The sequence below is a fragment of the Gymnoscopelus microlampas genome (genome assembly GCF_963454915.1).
Source record: "Gymnoscopelus microlampas genome assembly, chromosome: 8".
Taxonomy (NCBI): Eukaryota; Metazoa; Chordata; class Actinopteri; order Myctophiformes; family Myctophidae; genus Gymnoscopelus; species Gymnoscopelus microlampas.
In genome coordinates this window covers 38,575,802-38,592,535 of record NC_139945.1, presented here as the reverse complement: position 1 = coordinate 38,592,535, position 16,734 = coordinate 38,575,802, and the positions used below count along the sequence as shown (strand labels likewise).

Genomic DNA, 16,734 nt, shown 5'->3' with positions numbered 1-16,734 from the left:
AGTCCTCCAAGTGCTGGACCTCCAAGTTCACAATGAGGTTGGAGGTCAAAAAGGGGGTGGAGTCTGTTCAAAACCAGCCAACTCCAGCCTCCTTTGGTGGAGTTAGCCGGTTTAGCAGAAAGTTTGAGGATCCAATGGAGCAAGGGCGTCAATTGGGTATGGCAGGTGCCACACCTTGGCTCCAGAAAAATAAATAAATAATGAATAGTAGCCTAATGCAGGTGTAAGACCATTGCGTTTGTATTGTGTTATAGGTACAGTATAATGCATAGTTTTCTATGCATTTCGGGGGTTTTGGGGGGTTTGACCCCCGAAAAGAATTTGGCCGCGCGGCTTTGCCGGGCGCCCAGGATAGGTCTAACCTATTTTAATCTCTGGGAGTTGGCAACCCTAACCTTGCCATACCTTAGCTTTTGCTGAATAATGGAATTGAATAAATAATGGCAAAGTATGCCTTTCATCAAACTAGCTCAAAGGTAATCATACAAAGAAAATATCATATATCTTTGTGAGATAATTATCATTGCGTGTGCTTTTCCAAATAAAACACTGATCTGGCAGTTTCATACGAATTGACATTCTGATTAATAGTGGATGGGTTCGGATCATATAATAATAACACAAAAATATTAATTTGGTTGTCTCATCTTTCCATTCTGTGAAGTCCACCTGTTGCTGATATTCCGTACCTAGATCTATGTTGATCTGTGTACAGAACATTAGCAGCAGGTGAAAAGACTTTTCCTGCAGAGCGCTAAATAAATACTTGTGGATAAAATGTATATCTGCAATAAAAATAAAAATAAAAATAAAAATAAAAATAAAAATAAAAATAAAAATAAAAATAAAAATAAAAATAAAAATAAAAATAAAAATAAAAATAAAAATAAAAATAAAAATAAAAATACCCAAAACCTTTTAGTTTCTTAAAGGGCTGTTGGATCCCATCAAGTTAATGGGTAATTGTAAAGTTCTAGATTCAAACACATGCTTTTCATTCGCTAAACTGATCTCGTAAAAGCTTAGTAGATGTCTTCCTTTCGCCACTACAAAATTATAAGATATGAGATAAGAATGAACACTGGCTATAATTGACATAGCCATGAGTAGCTGAACGTGAAATCAGTGAACATGAAGGACTGTGAGACAGTTTAGTTTTCATTAGGAATCAATGTGAGGTGCACACATACGGGAGTTCTCAGAACTTGTTGATGCATCTTCCTCCGCCGTATCTTCGTCTTCCTCCTCTGTCGCTCCTGATCCTTCCTCCTCTTCCTCCTCCGCCAGCTCTTCCTCCTCCTCTTTGGTTTCTCCCTCGGGGAGGTCAACCCAGTGTCCGGGCAGGAGTGCAGCAGAATCGTAGGAGGAGCAGAGGGGTCCCACGAGGTGAGTTATGAAAGACTCTTGGAGCTTAGCCAACTGTGGTGCTGAGCGGTCCATGAATGGGCTGATGGTAAGGCCCAAGCTCGCCTCTTCATCTCCCTGGAACAGTAAGAAACACAATTTACAATTTAGGCATTTATCAGACGCTTTTATCCAGAGCGACTTACTGTACAATAAGCAAGGTAAAGACACACATCAAATGCAGAGAGACAGTGTAGTGCCTCAGTAAACTAGGATCACAGGTAAACCAAGAACCTAGGATCAGTCTAAACAATATGCTATCAAAATGATAAAATAAAGCAGTAGGTAAGCCAGCAAAATGTACAAATGCATAAGATAAAATAATGTATATGCATGAATTTATACACACAATATATGTTTTTTTGGGAATATTAAAGGTGATGTAAGTGATATCATTTTGTTAAAATAAGTGATTAAGCTCTATATTCTGATAGTAAACATTGCTATAGTATTTGTTCATTAATGGGGGTCTCCCCGTCTCTCTAGCTCTTTAGTAAACAGAAAATACAAATACATGGCATACATTTTAGTTTCCCAGCATGAAGATCACACACCTGCTCATAGAATTCATTGACAATCCCTTCTGTCCACTTCAGGTGCAGCTCCTTACACTTCAGTGGACCGTTGATGTCCGCCAGCTTGATGCACATCTGGCACACCAGCAGCCGATCGTTCTCATTGGTCCAATCGATACCAGACACAGCTTCATCACCCACCTGGAGACGCATACGGGGGGAGGTGGGTGGAGAAAAGCTACATGAGGTCATGGGCTGTAAAGGATTCTCTATTTGTGGGTTCTCCAAACGTTGACTTGAATTTGGATGAATCTGGTTTAAAGGATTTTGAGGGCAACATAATTCTTTATACAGGATGTCTATACATATACTGCAAAAGAGCTAAGAAGAACACAAATACAGTGAGAGGAGAATCAACTAATGGCTCTGTACTACCTTTGTCAAGATGCCAAGATTGATTGATTGAAAAAGAGAGAGGTGAGCACTCATCAGACAAATAGTTCACAGTTCACTTATATCGGGCGCACGGTTCTGGCAGAAATAGTATCTTAGAAAAGATTACCAGCACTCACTTTGATCCTTTTAGAATTTCTTGTTTTACTTAATCAGTCATAAGCCCCAGCAGTAGACAAGATGGACGTTTCGGCCCTTCCTCAGTGTGATTCACACTGAGGAGTGAGCGCTGGTAATCTTTTCTAAGATTGATGGATGGCAGATGGTTTGATGGTCATTATCTCTTGCCACTGTTTGCTGATACGGCCTATGAAATGTACAGCCCTGCCATTAGGCTATGTTCACCTTTGCATTGAATTCTGCCAGGAAGTCAAAGTGTTTCTTAAGGTCAGTGGCCAGGATGGCCTCGATTACAAGGAAGCGGAAGCGTTTGAACTCCACATGTTCCAAGTTGGCCAGGAAGTTATACTCTGGTCGAGACATGAAGAGGTTCCAGGCTGAAGCTGCATGGTGATTCTCCAGCACCGAACGGTCATTATAAAGAACGGCCTGGAAGGGGTGACAAGGGAGAGGGAGAGAAAGCAGAATTTCATTGATATGAGAGCATGAAAGTCCATGCCCAAATCCATGGGAGATGAAGCTGCAAGCTAAATATGCTGCACCCTTCACTAGATACAGTACACCTCGATAGAAGATCAGGAGGTGCCAATCTCCACAATGAGCAGCTCAGATAATCTACTGTCACCACTGTGAGAAGTTTGTTTATGTTTAAACAAACTGCTTAATGATGAAAAACAAAAGTGCCTTCATTGAATATTCAACAGTGTCCTCAGCAGCTACTACAGATCGTTTATCATTGCAGCTGAAAAATACTCAGAGCATGCAGAGAAAATAAATCTGAGAGAAGCTAAAAACTTTTACAACACATTGTAAGGACAATACATCTTTGTAAAACACCATATGTCCACTTGAAAAAAATGACATAATCATTTTCTATTCATTAACCATCAGTTCAGTTATGGCTCTGTCTCACCTTCCATCCACGTCTATAACAGAATCAACTAAGGGACTTTGCTTACAAAATGTTACTAAATATCACAGCTTTTAATGCAATTAAACCAAGGTAAAATGTTCCTTTCAAAAAGCATATCATGTTGAATTTAGCAAAGAACTCCTTTAGTCACTCGCCCTGCACTCCTTCTAGCCAAGGCAACTGTACCAGCTCTACAAATACCTGTGGAGCACTGGTGGCCACCAAGAAGGCATTGGTTCTTCCAGGGTGGTCATAATCATGCATGGCAGCTGCAACATACAGGGCCATCAGCTCCAAGGCAGGGATAAGGCCAGACAGGCAGCCATAGCCCTCCTCCACCTCCGAGCTCATCTTGGATGTCAGGAAGCCCGAGGTATCTGGGGTAATGCCGTTCTCAGAGTCTATGGCCAGAGATCAAACACTAATTAACAACTTAAACCCACTTTTCTTAGTAAAACAGACCCGAGTTGCAACTGTATTTGGACCACTTTTTTCCATCTACACCAAATCTCTTTGCCAAAAATAGCCGATCTACAAGCTTGTACAGTAGATCGGCTATTTTTGGCGACCGTTCCCCCCAGAGTAGGGATGCTGGGGTTCAAGTGATTAAAAACTCCAGTTTGTATTTTCATAGTTGCACCCACTGCTTGCTGAAATCCTGTACTGTTGAATGATACAGGATTTTGTTTAGAATGTTTTTTTTGTGTTTTCATAGATGAACAAGGTTTGCTTGTTTGTCAATTAAGAGAAACAAACACCAAACACTGAAAATCAAATAGACCGAATATACAGTATTCTGGATTAATTGCTATCAACTATTACAATAGGTATACAGTGGCACAGCTTTGTCAACATAATTTAGTTGGTTACTTACTTTAAAATAGCTTCATACAAAACAGACAACTAAATAAAATCACAAGAACAATTGTTTGAATTGTAAAGAAGAAGAAAAAAAAAAGAATCTCAGTGTTCTCAGACGGTGCATGTGGACAGAGAGCCAACATAGCTCAACTCTGAAACACTGATTACATACAAGTGAAGATACACATCATTTTGACAGATGTTGCATAACCCCCAGGGGAGAGGGATAAAAAAAATAGGAAAGAAGTTTCAGAAGTTTTGTTACCGACTCAACTTGGCTCACAGCTTTAGGGTTTGAATGATCAAAACACACGATGGAGATCAACATAGTAAGCAGACAAGAGAGAGACACAAAGACAGAAAGAGAGACAGAGACAGCCAGAGAGATTGACAAGTCTGACATACATAAGACAGCCATAGGTCACAGATGACACTATGGTAAGGATAAGGATAATTCCTTTTAACAGGTCGTTCATGAAAGTCCTTGCGGTCTTGTTTCCAATGAGAACATGTGAGCAATTAGGGGTTAAGAGTCTTGCTCAGGGACAAATTTCATTTCATCGACACATATGCTGGCCTGGCCTGGAATCTTATCCAGGACTGGGGACTGGGGAGGCCGGGCAAAAAGTTACATGTTTGACCAACCTTGTGACCAAGCATCATAATGGTAAATTTGAAGGTATTGCCATGTCCCATTTGAATGTCTGTAGTAAAAAGTCAGTAGTAAAATGATATTCTGCTGTGAATCAACTGCTTTGCTCATGTTTTTGACAGCCTATGCAGAATTTCCCATTATAAACACAGAAGCATACTCCTCCTTGAGGACGCTTCTGTATGCAATTCAACACAGGTTGTTAAAACATTTAATTGAAACAGTTGTTTCACAGCAAAATATCACCACCCTGCTTTTACTACAAACATGCATAGTAACATGTCATACCTTCAAATTGGCTATACAACACTGGAAAAGGGGTCAAAAATACAACTTCCCCCAGTCCTCTTATACAGAGCGACAAAATGTAGATAGATAAAAGATAAATAATCACATAGAATGCAGTGCCTCAAGAAACTAGGATACAAGGTAAACAATCAACCTAGCATCTGTCCAAACAATGTGCTATCTAAGTAACAATTGGTACATTGAAGCTATAGGATACCAGGTAAACAATGAACCTAGCATCTGTCTAAATAACATGCTTTCTAAATTACATTCTTAACATTTGTGGTAAAGAAAGATTAACCTAAGAAACAAAAAGACGAGTGACTAAGATACAGTATTTTGCATAGTAACCACATCTTGGAGCCAGTCAAATAGCATCAATAGAAGACAGAAGGGGTACAGCGATTACAACGCTATGTGAGTCCTGGAGCTACAGCAAAGGGTGAGCTCACAGTTGGGGCTAGTGCCAGGGTTGCCAGATTTGGCAAAATAAATAAGTCTATGAAAACAAGCCCAAAAGAAGCGGCTAACACAAGAGCACTTTAAACCTACTGTATCGGCTATTTGAAAATAGACGATCTACAAGCTCACAATGGGTTGCAATGTGACGTGTTGCGATATTGTAGATCTGCTATTTTCATATATATTTTGGAAACATTTTAACAACACAAATCTGGTATGGGAGTCCCTGGCACAAAATATTTTTAGATGTGGGGACAAATACATATTAATTTGGGGGTCCTTGACATGAAAATGTTTGAGAACCACTGGTTTAAACAACATTAGGAAGCAAGCCCAAATAAGCAACTGCACTTTATAAACAGCACTTGTTTTAACAGAAAAACAAGCCCAAAGTCGCTTATAAATAATAAGCGGACATGGCAACCCTGGCTAGTGCCTGACTGGCTACATACTGTATGTTATCAGTCCTCACCAACACTGGCGCCATGGTCTGTCAGCAGTGTGGGCAGGCCTGGCACAGGTTGAGTGGTGAGGTACCACACTGCATGCAGCACGTCAGTGGCATGGATCCGATTGTGGTCTGGGGAGAGAAACACAGTCGGCAACACAAAATCAACTGAATGAGCAATATGACCACACCATGATGTGCATGACATTCACGCTAAATGAAGGAAGTAGGAATAGGAAATGCGATCATGCACTTTTACGGTATCATAGAAGTATCTGAAATGCTGCATAAACAAAAGGAGTGTTGTCATACGATGATGTCACACTCACATGGGATTTCCCTGTATCCATTCTCCAGAGCGTGGAAGTAGTTCATGAACTCTTGGACAGGAATTTTGAAGGTCTCAAACAGGCCTGTGTCCTCAAATAGCTTATAGGAAACCTTAGAGACAATAAGGACCATCAAATGTTTATTATGAGCGAAAGTCTTTAGTCTCAGCTCATGCTCATGTGAAGTTCACTGACTTGAACCTTGTGAAAATAGGGAGCAGACATGCACAGTAGGCTGCCTTTGCCTTTCAAAGTCCAGTGTACCATTATAGTGTACCAAGACAGGTGGCTTATTATAAGGTACAGTATATTTAGAAACACCATGATGACATTTACCCTGAAGAGCAGTACAGCCATCGTGCTACATTACTTTGAATAAATAATAAATGTTGTGCAGCTTGCAGCCTATATACTGTATCATGCTGCATTTGAACCTTTGGAAGTCTTTGACAGAAAATGTTCATGTCTCTCATTTACAACATTTAGTTACATTGTCCAAAGGTCATGTTGGTCTGTTAGTCACTACTTGCAATTATATTGATGGAAAAATTATTCACGCAATTGCTTTTCCAGAGAATAAACAATAACAAATTGGTAGTTGTATTAATTGACTTTTGCCAGTAGATGGCAGATTAAGGCCATCTAGTGTCCATATACATTTGAGAGCCACCAAGAAGATTTGTTGAGTATTGCAGTACAGTTGCAGCTGTAGTGGTGTTGTCTACCTGCTACGTATCAGAGCATGGTGCCTCCACACAATCCACCACAAAACAGGCTTACATTTTGTATTCTTGTGATACAGTTTACATATCAATATTTATATATTTTTTTTTTAATCTGATGATTATTATTATTATTTTAATTCTATTGACATACAGGTATTTACGGTATGTATATATTTTATATGTCAAAAATAGGTCTCAACTCACTGTGTGGGAAACACTGATCTAGGGTTTACCTGGCTAAGGACGCATCCTCTTTTGCCGTGGGCCTTCTCCATCAGAGTGAAGACGGGGAAGTTCCAGTTGGTTAGCTGACTCATCAGAGGTTCTAGCTCGGACATCACCAGAGGCTCTGGAGCCAGGATGGGCTTATCCTAAGGGTCAAAGACCAAGGTTCAGAGGTCAATGCCCACATGACATTCATATACATGAGGAAGGAATACTGTTACATGTACATGGGTTACATACTGTAGAGTAAATTTTATTATGTATATTTTGGTTTGCCTGATGGTCACAGCTACTCTAATTACAAGTATTTAAAAGGTAGCATAAGGTCTACAGTTGAACAATGCACATACTGTAATAATAACTTCTTAACTTCACAACATTTTAAATGAGTAACCTCATTCGTAGAGATCATGGTCTCATAATTGTTACAGCCCAATCTTTATATTGGACTATATCCTAGCTAGGTATATTAAGGATATTAAGGCAATATATCACAGCTGAGTATGAGATTCCAATCCGGTTGATTAGTGTTCTGGCATTTCCCAATACAAGATTAAGGGAGCACCTATGACGTCAATGAGTTTGATTGCTGGAGCTGTTATAATGACAAATCAGTTTCCACATGGGACATGATTCAGGGAGACACGGAAGCAGTGGGGAGACTGCTTGGACACAGGAACGCAGCTGCGCAAATTGCGCAATACGATTATGGAGTGTGACTGTTAAGCGAGTGGATTCTGGGACTCCCTGGATGGAAGGACAATGTGAATGGCCCTTAAGATGTACTCCTATACTGTGTAGTGTCGTTTAGTCTGCATGATACATGCGCATGCCAACAACAGAGCGGCGCAGCAGCAGAACAAGTTCTGAAACAGTAGTTCAAGTACCCATGGGAAGATGGTGGGTGCTCATGCCTTATATCTATGTTTGGAAATGCCAAGTTAATTATGTCTGAGTACAACTGGATGCTAGAGTAGGACGGATAACATTAGCGTTAGCAGTTTAGCCAAGGGATGCAGTAGGTTTTAGCATGAATCAGGTTACAGGTCAATTCCATTACGCCAGAGGAACCTAGACATTGCATAACAAGAGCCAATGTATTAAATAATACAATTAAACCTGGGTTCTGGATTGACATGTAACACACTGAAGCACCTCTGCCTCCCTACCTCTGGGGTCGAGAGGAGAGGATGAAGAGCGATGCCTTCAGCCTGATACTGCCTGCATTCTTCTCGTGCTTCAGGGGGCTTCTTACCCCCCTCCCCCTCCTCCTCATTCTGTGCAAAGTCACTGCTGTCACTGTGGTTGGTCTCATAAGTGCTGTCATAGGTGCTGTCGTAGTCTGACGAGGCCACTACACGCTCATCTAGCAACACGACACAGAGAGAAATTGAGAAATAGCAATTGAGCAATCTAAGCCAACACTCATTTCCAAACTTACAGTAAGCAGAGCATTATCTATTCATAAATCTCACAAGACAACAAACCAGAGTGAATTACGGGATTAAGTACAGACTTTCTATTACTGAAATATCAATTCCTTTTTTTTTATTATACTAGCAATCACTATCACACAATGGAAATCAACAAATGAGAAACTTGGCAGTTGTATTTAATAAATCATCATCATTGTATAATGGAAATTGGAACAGCCTGTACAGTGTTTTGCTGCATACCTGTTATTCTCTCTGCTTTGTCAATGGATTCGGCCCCATGGTTTTGCTGGTTGCTGAATGGTCTGCCACAGCTAAGAACGAGAGAGAGGCAGTGGATGATGCATGCATACTAGCACCAGAAAGTGATTAACTTTTTATATATATGTATATATATATATATATATATATATATATATATATATATAACTACCGTATACGGTGTCCTTTAAAAACTAATTTAAACAATCCAATGTTGTATGCCAATGTTTTACCAGTGTTCCAATTTTTTTTAATGTAAATGATAAATAATGTCAACATTACATGTTGCATTCAAATTAGGATTATTTCATTCTCTCCAATTTCCCTTCCCTTCTAAACCTGTTGAACGTCTGCAGAAAGGTCTGAAGGAAATGGAAGGGAAGTTTGGTCAAGGGTAGTGTGGGCTTCATTTTCAACTATACTTCCAGCTTTCATCTTTCTGCGTCTAACGTGTGTGTCTACGTGTGTGTGTGATGGGGTCACAGCTCACCTGCCACAGAGTGGTGGAGGGCACCAGTGAGGGGGGTTGGCGGAGCTCGGGGCGCTCTGGCTGTGAGTTAAGGCTCTGTGGTGGCTCCTGGAGGCCACAGTGCCAGGGGCCCGGTCTGTCCGGGGATCTGCAGGCTCGGGGAACTCAACGGAACAGGTCTTGGTGGTAGGGCTGGACACTGGGGTGCCCTGGTTAGGAGGGGAAGGGCATGGAGAGCCCAGAGGTGATACGTTGGAGGGGGGGAAACCTGGAGGAAGAGAGAGAGAGAATGGCCCAGATTGAATAGATGCTACAATGTTGTGCTTTTGCTAGATAATACCGGTGATATAACAGTGATACTAGAATAAAAGTTTGTATGTGCACATTTGAATAGTGCAAACACAAACCCCTATTATTCCTTATACCCTATTATACCCTAATTAAATGCTTACACATGCACGCACACACGCACGCACACAGACACACACACACACAGACACACACACACACACACACACACACACACACACACACACACACACACACACACACACACACACACACACACACACACACACACACACACACACACACACACACACACACACACACACACACACACACACCTGGTCTTCCCAGTGGTTTGCTATAGAGGTGGTTGGTGACAGAAGCAGTATAAGAGGCAGACATGGAGCGGCTTTTGGAGATGGTCAGCATTACAGAGTTGTTCCATGAATCACTGGGTAAAAAACTATAAGGAGATAAAAAAAGAAGAAAAAATAACATTGTTATATTACACACTTAATGTTTGAAAGACTTGGTCAAAGCTCAGTTCAGTAATACACTGGGCAGCAATGGAAGAAACAAACACAACAAGGCGACATAGTTGTGCCTCTTAAGCACCATCTGGTGGACATATTTGCAGACAGAGTGACATAATGACATTGAATCAATCAAACAAACATAATACGCAGACATACACAAACAGACAGGCTCATTACAATAGCTTTGCCTTGCTTCACCTTCATAGCTCAACTAATTATTTATTTATTTACAATTTTACTAGAACGGCTCTTCCTAATACCAACCCGTTCTCACTCCCAAGGCGTCACATTTTGCCACTCTGTCAACAGCCCTGAAAAGGTCAAGTGTTGACATGACGGGACGCCATGGCGACGCATGTTGACAAAACTATGCCTAAACCTAAACCTGATCCTAACCTCACAAAAATATACCTAAACCTAACCCTGATCCTACTGTAACCTCACAAAAATATACCTAAACCTAACCCTAACCCTAACCCTAACCTCACAATAACTGTGCGGAGAGAGAAAAAAATAAGCCGAGAGATAAGCGCTGCTACCAGGTAAAGCACCAAGGCAGCTGGCCAATCACCTGATTCGAGTAGTATTTGAAGATCCAGTACGTGCGTTTCAGTTTGTGTAGTCCTATAGTGACGCATTAGGGGGTGAAAATGACAGAGCGATGTGTTGCTAATACAGACCACACCACACTACTCAAATTGTTCCAGGGAACAAAGTTGAGACACAAGAAATGTATGTGAAGTCAGAGATATCTGCCAAGGCAAGAAGTAGGCTGGTCCTAATAGTCCAGTACCTAGCCTGTAGACCTGTTCGCAATTTGGTGTTAGGGGAATTTCTCACCTGAACTGAGTCAGTGGGTCCCTAGACATGAAAAATCCCGGAGGTGCTTGTTCGCCAGAGTGGCACGAATGGCGCAATGGCCAAATCAAAAATGGCCGCCATCAGCTATGATGAAAATCCAACTTTTTTGTTTCTGAATGTATAAACAAATGTAATACCTCCATTTTGAATAATTGGGGTGTGTGGAATTCATTTTTGATATTGTTATGACCTTTTTGGGTGATTTTGACCTTGAAAGGTCATGGTCAAGGTCATTTTGCTATTCCAAAGACATTGGCCATAACTTGGCCATTGTTAGGAGTAAAAACAGGTGCAATAAGTCTATTTCAACTAATTCTGACATTTAGAATTCATTTCTGATATTGTTTTGACCATTAAGGATCATCTTATCATTGAAATATCAATGTCAATGTCATTTTTCAATAATTCAATTACGATTTTGTACTTTACTATCCCTTTTATTGTATTCTTTTTCATAATAATTTGTTTTATTTACAGCAAAAGACATGTACATGAGAAAAATAACAATTCTAAACATCTCTGTTTAACTTTTATTTTAATTGGGTGTTGAAATTAGCAAACAAGACCATGTAGGAATAAAAGTGATGCTGTAGTCTCCGAAAGAGAAGAAAACTGGAATCTACATGCGGACTCTATGCCAATCTTTGCAGAATGTGATTGCAAAAACTACCTGCGTCATGGCTCATGGTATCTTGAACAAATCAAGATGCTAGAGTTCACACATCCTGAGCTCTATCGGCGCTTCTCTATAGGCCAGTGGGCTATTCGGGATCGCCCAGGCTGGGTCTGGGCTGTAGGAGGTGACATGAAGGTTGAGCAGACCATTCAGCGAGTGTCGACGGGTCCAGGAGGTCACTCTGTAGTAGGAGCCACACACAATACAAATTATGTGGCAGAGTTCGAGCTCTTGTTCCACGAGATTGGGTCAATCACCAATGTCCTCAACTTTCTCACCAACAACCACACCATGAAAGATACAGAATGCCATCTCCAGCATGCACTGAGTACCACTCGCCGCCCTACATTCAACCGGAATGTGGCGAAGCTGCTGGACTTCGTGCTAGAGCATCAGAATCCATACTCAATGATGGTCAATGTGCCTGTGCCACAGCACAATCTGCTCACAAAGCAAGCAGTTGACCGAGGGGTCACTCCACGCCTGCTCAATTGTCTAAAAAATGGGGAGCGTGTCTACTGCTCATACAGACATGAGAGGTTAGTTGAGAAGGCCAAGAAAATGAGCTCAACCATACCAAAGTGGAAGTTACCTCAGTTCAACGAGCAACCGCTGAAGACGCCAACAACCATTCTGAAGGAGCAGAAGTTAGTCTCATCCAAAGACATGGCCGAGGCACATAGGAGTATGGACATTGCTAAGGAGCGGGGCATGAACATCCGGCAGATACTTACTCATGATAAGCTCTCAGCATCTCCCCTGTTTGATGGTGACCTTCCAGCTCATGTCAACAAGTCAAAACGTGTCAGTGAGATTGAGCCTGAACTTGACCTCACCCAATGGAGTCCAAAGTCTACTCTTGCCACTTATGTTGTGGTAGATTTCATGTTGAAAATGTGGCAGATGCCACTTGCACGATTCCCTACTTTAGGTGCTGTCATCAATGCCATCATCAGCTCAACATTATCCCTCTGCCAAGAGCCAGGGTTCATCCATCTCATTCTCGATTCCTACATTGAGATGTCTCTAAAGGAAGGGGAGCGCATGCGGCACACAGACTCAAGAACAGGAATCGACATCATTGGCATGAACAGAGACACACCCATCCCTCAGCAACTTGACAAGTTATGGGCGTCTGAGCAGAACAAGTGCAATCTCCAACTGCTAGTTTGGGATGTGGTGTGCAGTCAAGCCAGTCAAGCCTGTGGCAATGCTACCATCATTGTCAGCTCTGTTATCTCTGAAGATGAGGTGCTCCCAGCAAAGGCGGCTGGTGGTGAAAAGATCCCAGACCTATTGAACTGGATTGAGGAGGCTGAGAACAGATTGGTGGTGCATTTGGAGTGGTGTGTTCGTGTAAAACAGAGCAAGAGAGTTGTCATAGTCTCCAATGATATAGACACCTTCGCATTACTGCTATACTACACCCCATACTTCCAAGCACTGGGGGTGAAGGAGATCTGGCAGCAGTATGGCACTGGTGAGAAGCAGCACATGCTTCCACTGCATCAAGCAGTCTCTCATCGTGGAGCACCACTAGCCAAGACAGTTATCAAGGTGCATATCCTGAATGAGGAGAAGACTGCATGAGCAAGGTGGGGACCAAACATGCAGCTATGGCTTCTGACCCAGTACAATATTTAACAAACTTTGGAGAGGCAGACACCTTGACAGAACAAGACACAGCGTTGGCAGAGAAGTACTTGGTACGTGTCCGGACAGGGGCCAGGTCAAGTACAACTGCTGAGACGTTTGATGACCTCAGGGAAAGCTATACCAGTGCCAGCGCTGGAATTGATGCTATCCCTCCCACAAGTAGTGTGATCAGAGGTCACATCAAACATGGTGCTTTTCTGGTGCATAGGACTTGTCACCTGCTTGCGACAGCCAAGGAACCTGAGGCAAGATTAGAGCCAGTGGAACATGGATGGGAGGAGCACTTTGGTACTCTACTGCCATCAAAATGTCTGAAGCCCTTACCACCGAGTATGCAAGTGTGCAGGCAAGTGCGACACTCGGCGATGTGGCTGCCGTGCTGCTGGAGTTCCATGCATCATATTCTGCCATGGAAAACTGGAAAATCCTTCATGTAAAAACCCATCACACTAACCAGCATGCACACATATATGGTGCACTGTAAGAGAAATTGTAACAAAAAGATATGATTTTATTTGTATATCACTTTTATTTTCTTATCTCGTCTTATTTTCTAATTAAAGCACCCAAATCAAATAAAAGTTAAAGGGGGATATTTAGAATTGTTATATTTTTCATGTTCATGTCTTTTGTTATAAATAAAACAAATAATTATGAAAGAAATACTATAAAAGTGACTAAAGAAACAAATCGAGTTATTGAATAATGACATCGATATTGATATTTCAATGACAAGATGATCCTTAATGGTCAAAACAATATCAGAAATGAATTCTAAATGTCAGAATTAGTTGAAATAGACTTATTGCACCTGTTTTTACTCCTAACAATGGCCAAGTTATGGCCAATGTCTTTGGAATAGCAACATGACCTTGACCATGACCTTTCAAGGTCAAAATCACCCAAAAAGGTCATAACAATATCAAATATTAATTCCACACACCCTAATTAGTCAAAATGGAGGTATTACATTTGTTTATACATTCAGAAACAAGAAAGTTGGATTTTCATCATAGCTGATGGTGGCCATTTTTGATTTGGCCATTGCGCCATTCGTGCCACTCTGGCGAACAAGCACCTCCGTGATTTTTCATGTCTAGGGACCCACTGACTCAGTTCAGGTGAGAAATTCCCCTAACACCAAATTGCGAACAGGTCTACAGGCTAGGTACAGGATCATAAGCCAGACTTAACAGCTGCTAATCCTCCAAATGTGAGTAGCATTTTCCATAAACACAAACAAATCACCCATATAAATATAAACTAAAGCTTCAGAAGTTTTTCTTTTTCTCTTAGTCACTTTGAACTTTATAGCAATCAATGTGGATGTCAAGATAAGCACAACTAAAAAGTAACATGCTGTTAGGTAACTGGGGTGAATAAGTAAACAGATGAGATTTTACAGTATATACAGTATAAGGAGACCTTTGAATATGACATAACAGAGAAAAAACACTTTAGAAAACCAGTGTGTTTACTTTATTTTGTGCAACCCTGACAGATCCCATGTCAGAGCCACTTTTATTATACAAACTACGTCCTCCATGGCCTGTTAGAATATTCAATAACTTTGGTTGCTTTAATTTTCTCACAGCATTACAGAAAAACAGGCCATTCCCAATCTGACTTCATATTATTTCACTTGAATGGATTCTGAGGAAAATATATGATTTATTGATTGATTGATTGATTGATTGATTGATTGATTGATTGATTGATTGATTGATTGATTGATTGATAGATTGATTCACTGACTGAATGAATGAGTGAGCGAGCGAGCGAGAGAGGGAGAGAAGGAGGGAGGGAGAGAAGGAATGATGGAGGGATGGAGAAAGCAATTGCATGACAGGAAGAACAAAGGCTTTAAAAACTATTCAAAACAGGAACAAACAGTGGGTGTGATACATGAAGCACAAAAAGCTATATAGATCAAGAAGCCAGGATCTATTACAAGTACAATAATGTATTAATTTTTACATGATGAAAGTACAATGCAGAATACTGTATGCTACTACCCTCTCTGTACACTTTCAACAAGTGCATTAATTAACATTTATTTATTTATCTACCAGTTTTCCAGCCCCTATAGTCTATAGGAGTGTTTGCTTACATACCCGGAGATACTGAAGGGGGTATGTGAGAGAAAGTGGAAATGTACTTTACAGTTTTCTCAATCATGTGGAGGTATTTCTTGAAACTCTAACATCATTCTCTTAATAGTGCTTCAAAACCCCACAATTGGCCATTACACATTTCTTTTCTCAGTGTGTTCAAACAGAATGCAAAAGTCATGCAGTTGAAGATGCAATCCTCAATCCACTTTGACATTCCAATCAATTTTGTTTTGTACATTTCCCATTTGCATTGACCAGCTGTTCATTTAGTAAATCATAGCAAGCAAAAATACTATGTACGGTATAATGACCACTGTGTTTGTACAAAAGGTAAGGCCAGCATGATGGCTGAGTGATTGGAACTTCCCTTCACAAAATTGAAGAGTAATGGTGTGTTCACACGGGCAGATAAAAAGATACATGCTACTATTCATTTTCAATGGAAACCAGCGACATGAACATACAAAGATACATGGTGGGCAGAAACCTTGTATCTCCATATTTCAACTTTTTATATTTGTTCATAAATTAATGCAATATTTCATCATATTACATTGTCACACAATCTACAAGCTCACAACGCTGCAAAAAAGTGAAAGCGGTTAAGTGTGTCTGTGAGTTTTCTGAATAATGAACCAATGAAAAGTATTAAAAAGAGCTTGTGAATAAATAATAACTATATTGGATCCATTGGAACACAGGTTCTTTTTTAAATGTTCTGAAAAGTAACAGTTCTGGAAATACAAGGTTTCCATCCGACAGCGACGACATATCTAACTATATAAATGGCGAGCAACTTCCGCGCCCTCGGTGATGACACCCCACAGCTCTGTGATCGACTAAACACAACACCGTCAGACCACATGTCGCCAACACTGTCGCCACGGCGGCCGGCCTGAATTTACGTTTCGCGTAGGCCACCTGGCATGCCTCACTACACCGTTCCCACCTCGCAACATAATTAATTCTACTCACCAAATGTCGGACACAACGGAAGTGGAAGCAGCTTCGTACCGTTTACCGTGCGCACGACCTCATCACCACA

The 16,734-nt window shown here is 41.0% G+C and overlaps 1 protein-coding gene across 1 annotated transcript in view; it reads right to left on the bottom strand.

Moving 5' to 3' along the window:
* pde3a (phosphodiesterase 3A, cGMP-inhibited) overlaps positions 1-16,734 on the bottom strand; it is a 76,876-nt gene that overhangs the window by 816 nt on the left and 59,326 nt on the right. The window contains exons 5-15 of the mRNA XM_084064656.1: positions 10,185-10,309; positions 9,580-9,826; positions 9,072-9,142; positions 8,565-8,761; positions 7,404-7,541; positions 6,446-6,557; positions 6,141-6,248; positions 3,607-3,806; positions 2,718-2,921; positions 1,959-2,120; positions 1,191-1,482 (exon numbers count right to left, since the gene is read on the bottom strand). Of these exons, the coding sequence (XP_083920782.1) occupies positions 1,191-1,482; positions 1,959-2,120; positions 2,718-2,921; positions 3,607-3,806; positions 6,141-6,248; positions 6,446-6,557; positions 7,404-7,541; positions 8,565-8,761; positions 9,072-9,142; positions 9,580-9,826; positions 10,185-10,309 (1,856 nt within the window). The remainder of the gene's footprint in view (positions 1-1,190; positions 1,483-1,958; positions 2,121-2,717; positions 2,922-3,606; positions 3,807-6,140; positions 6,249-6,445; positions 6,558-7,403; positions 7,542-8,564; positions 8,762-9,071; positions 9,143-9,579; positions 9,827-10,184; positions 10,310-16,734) is intronic.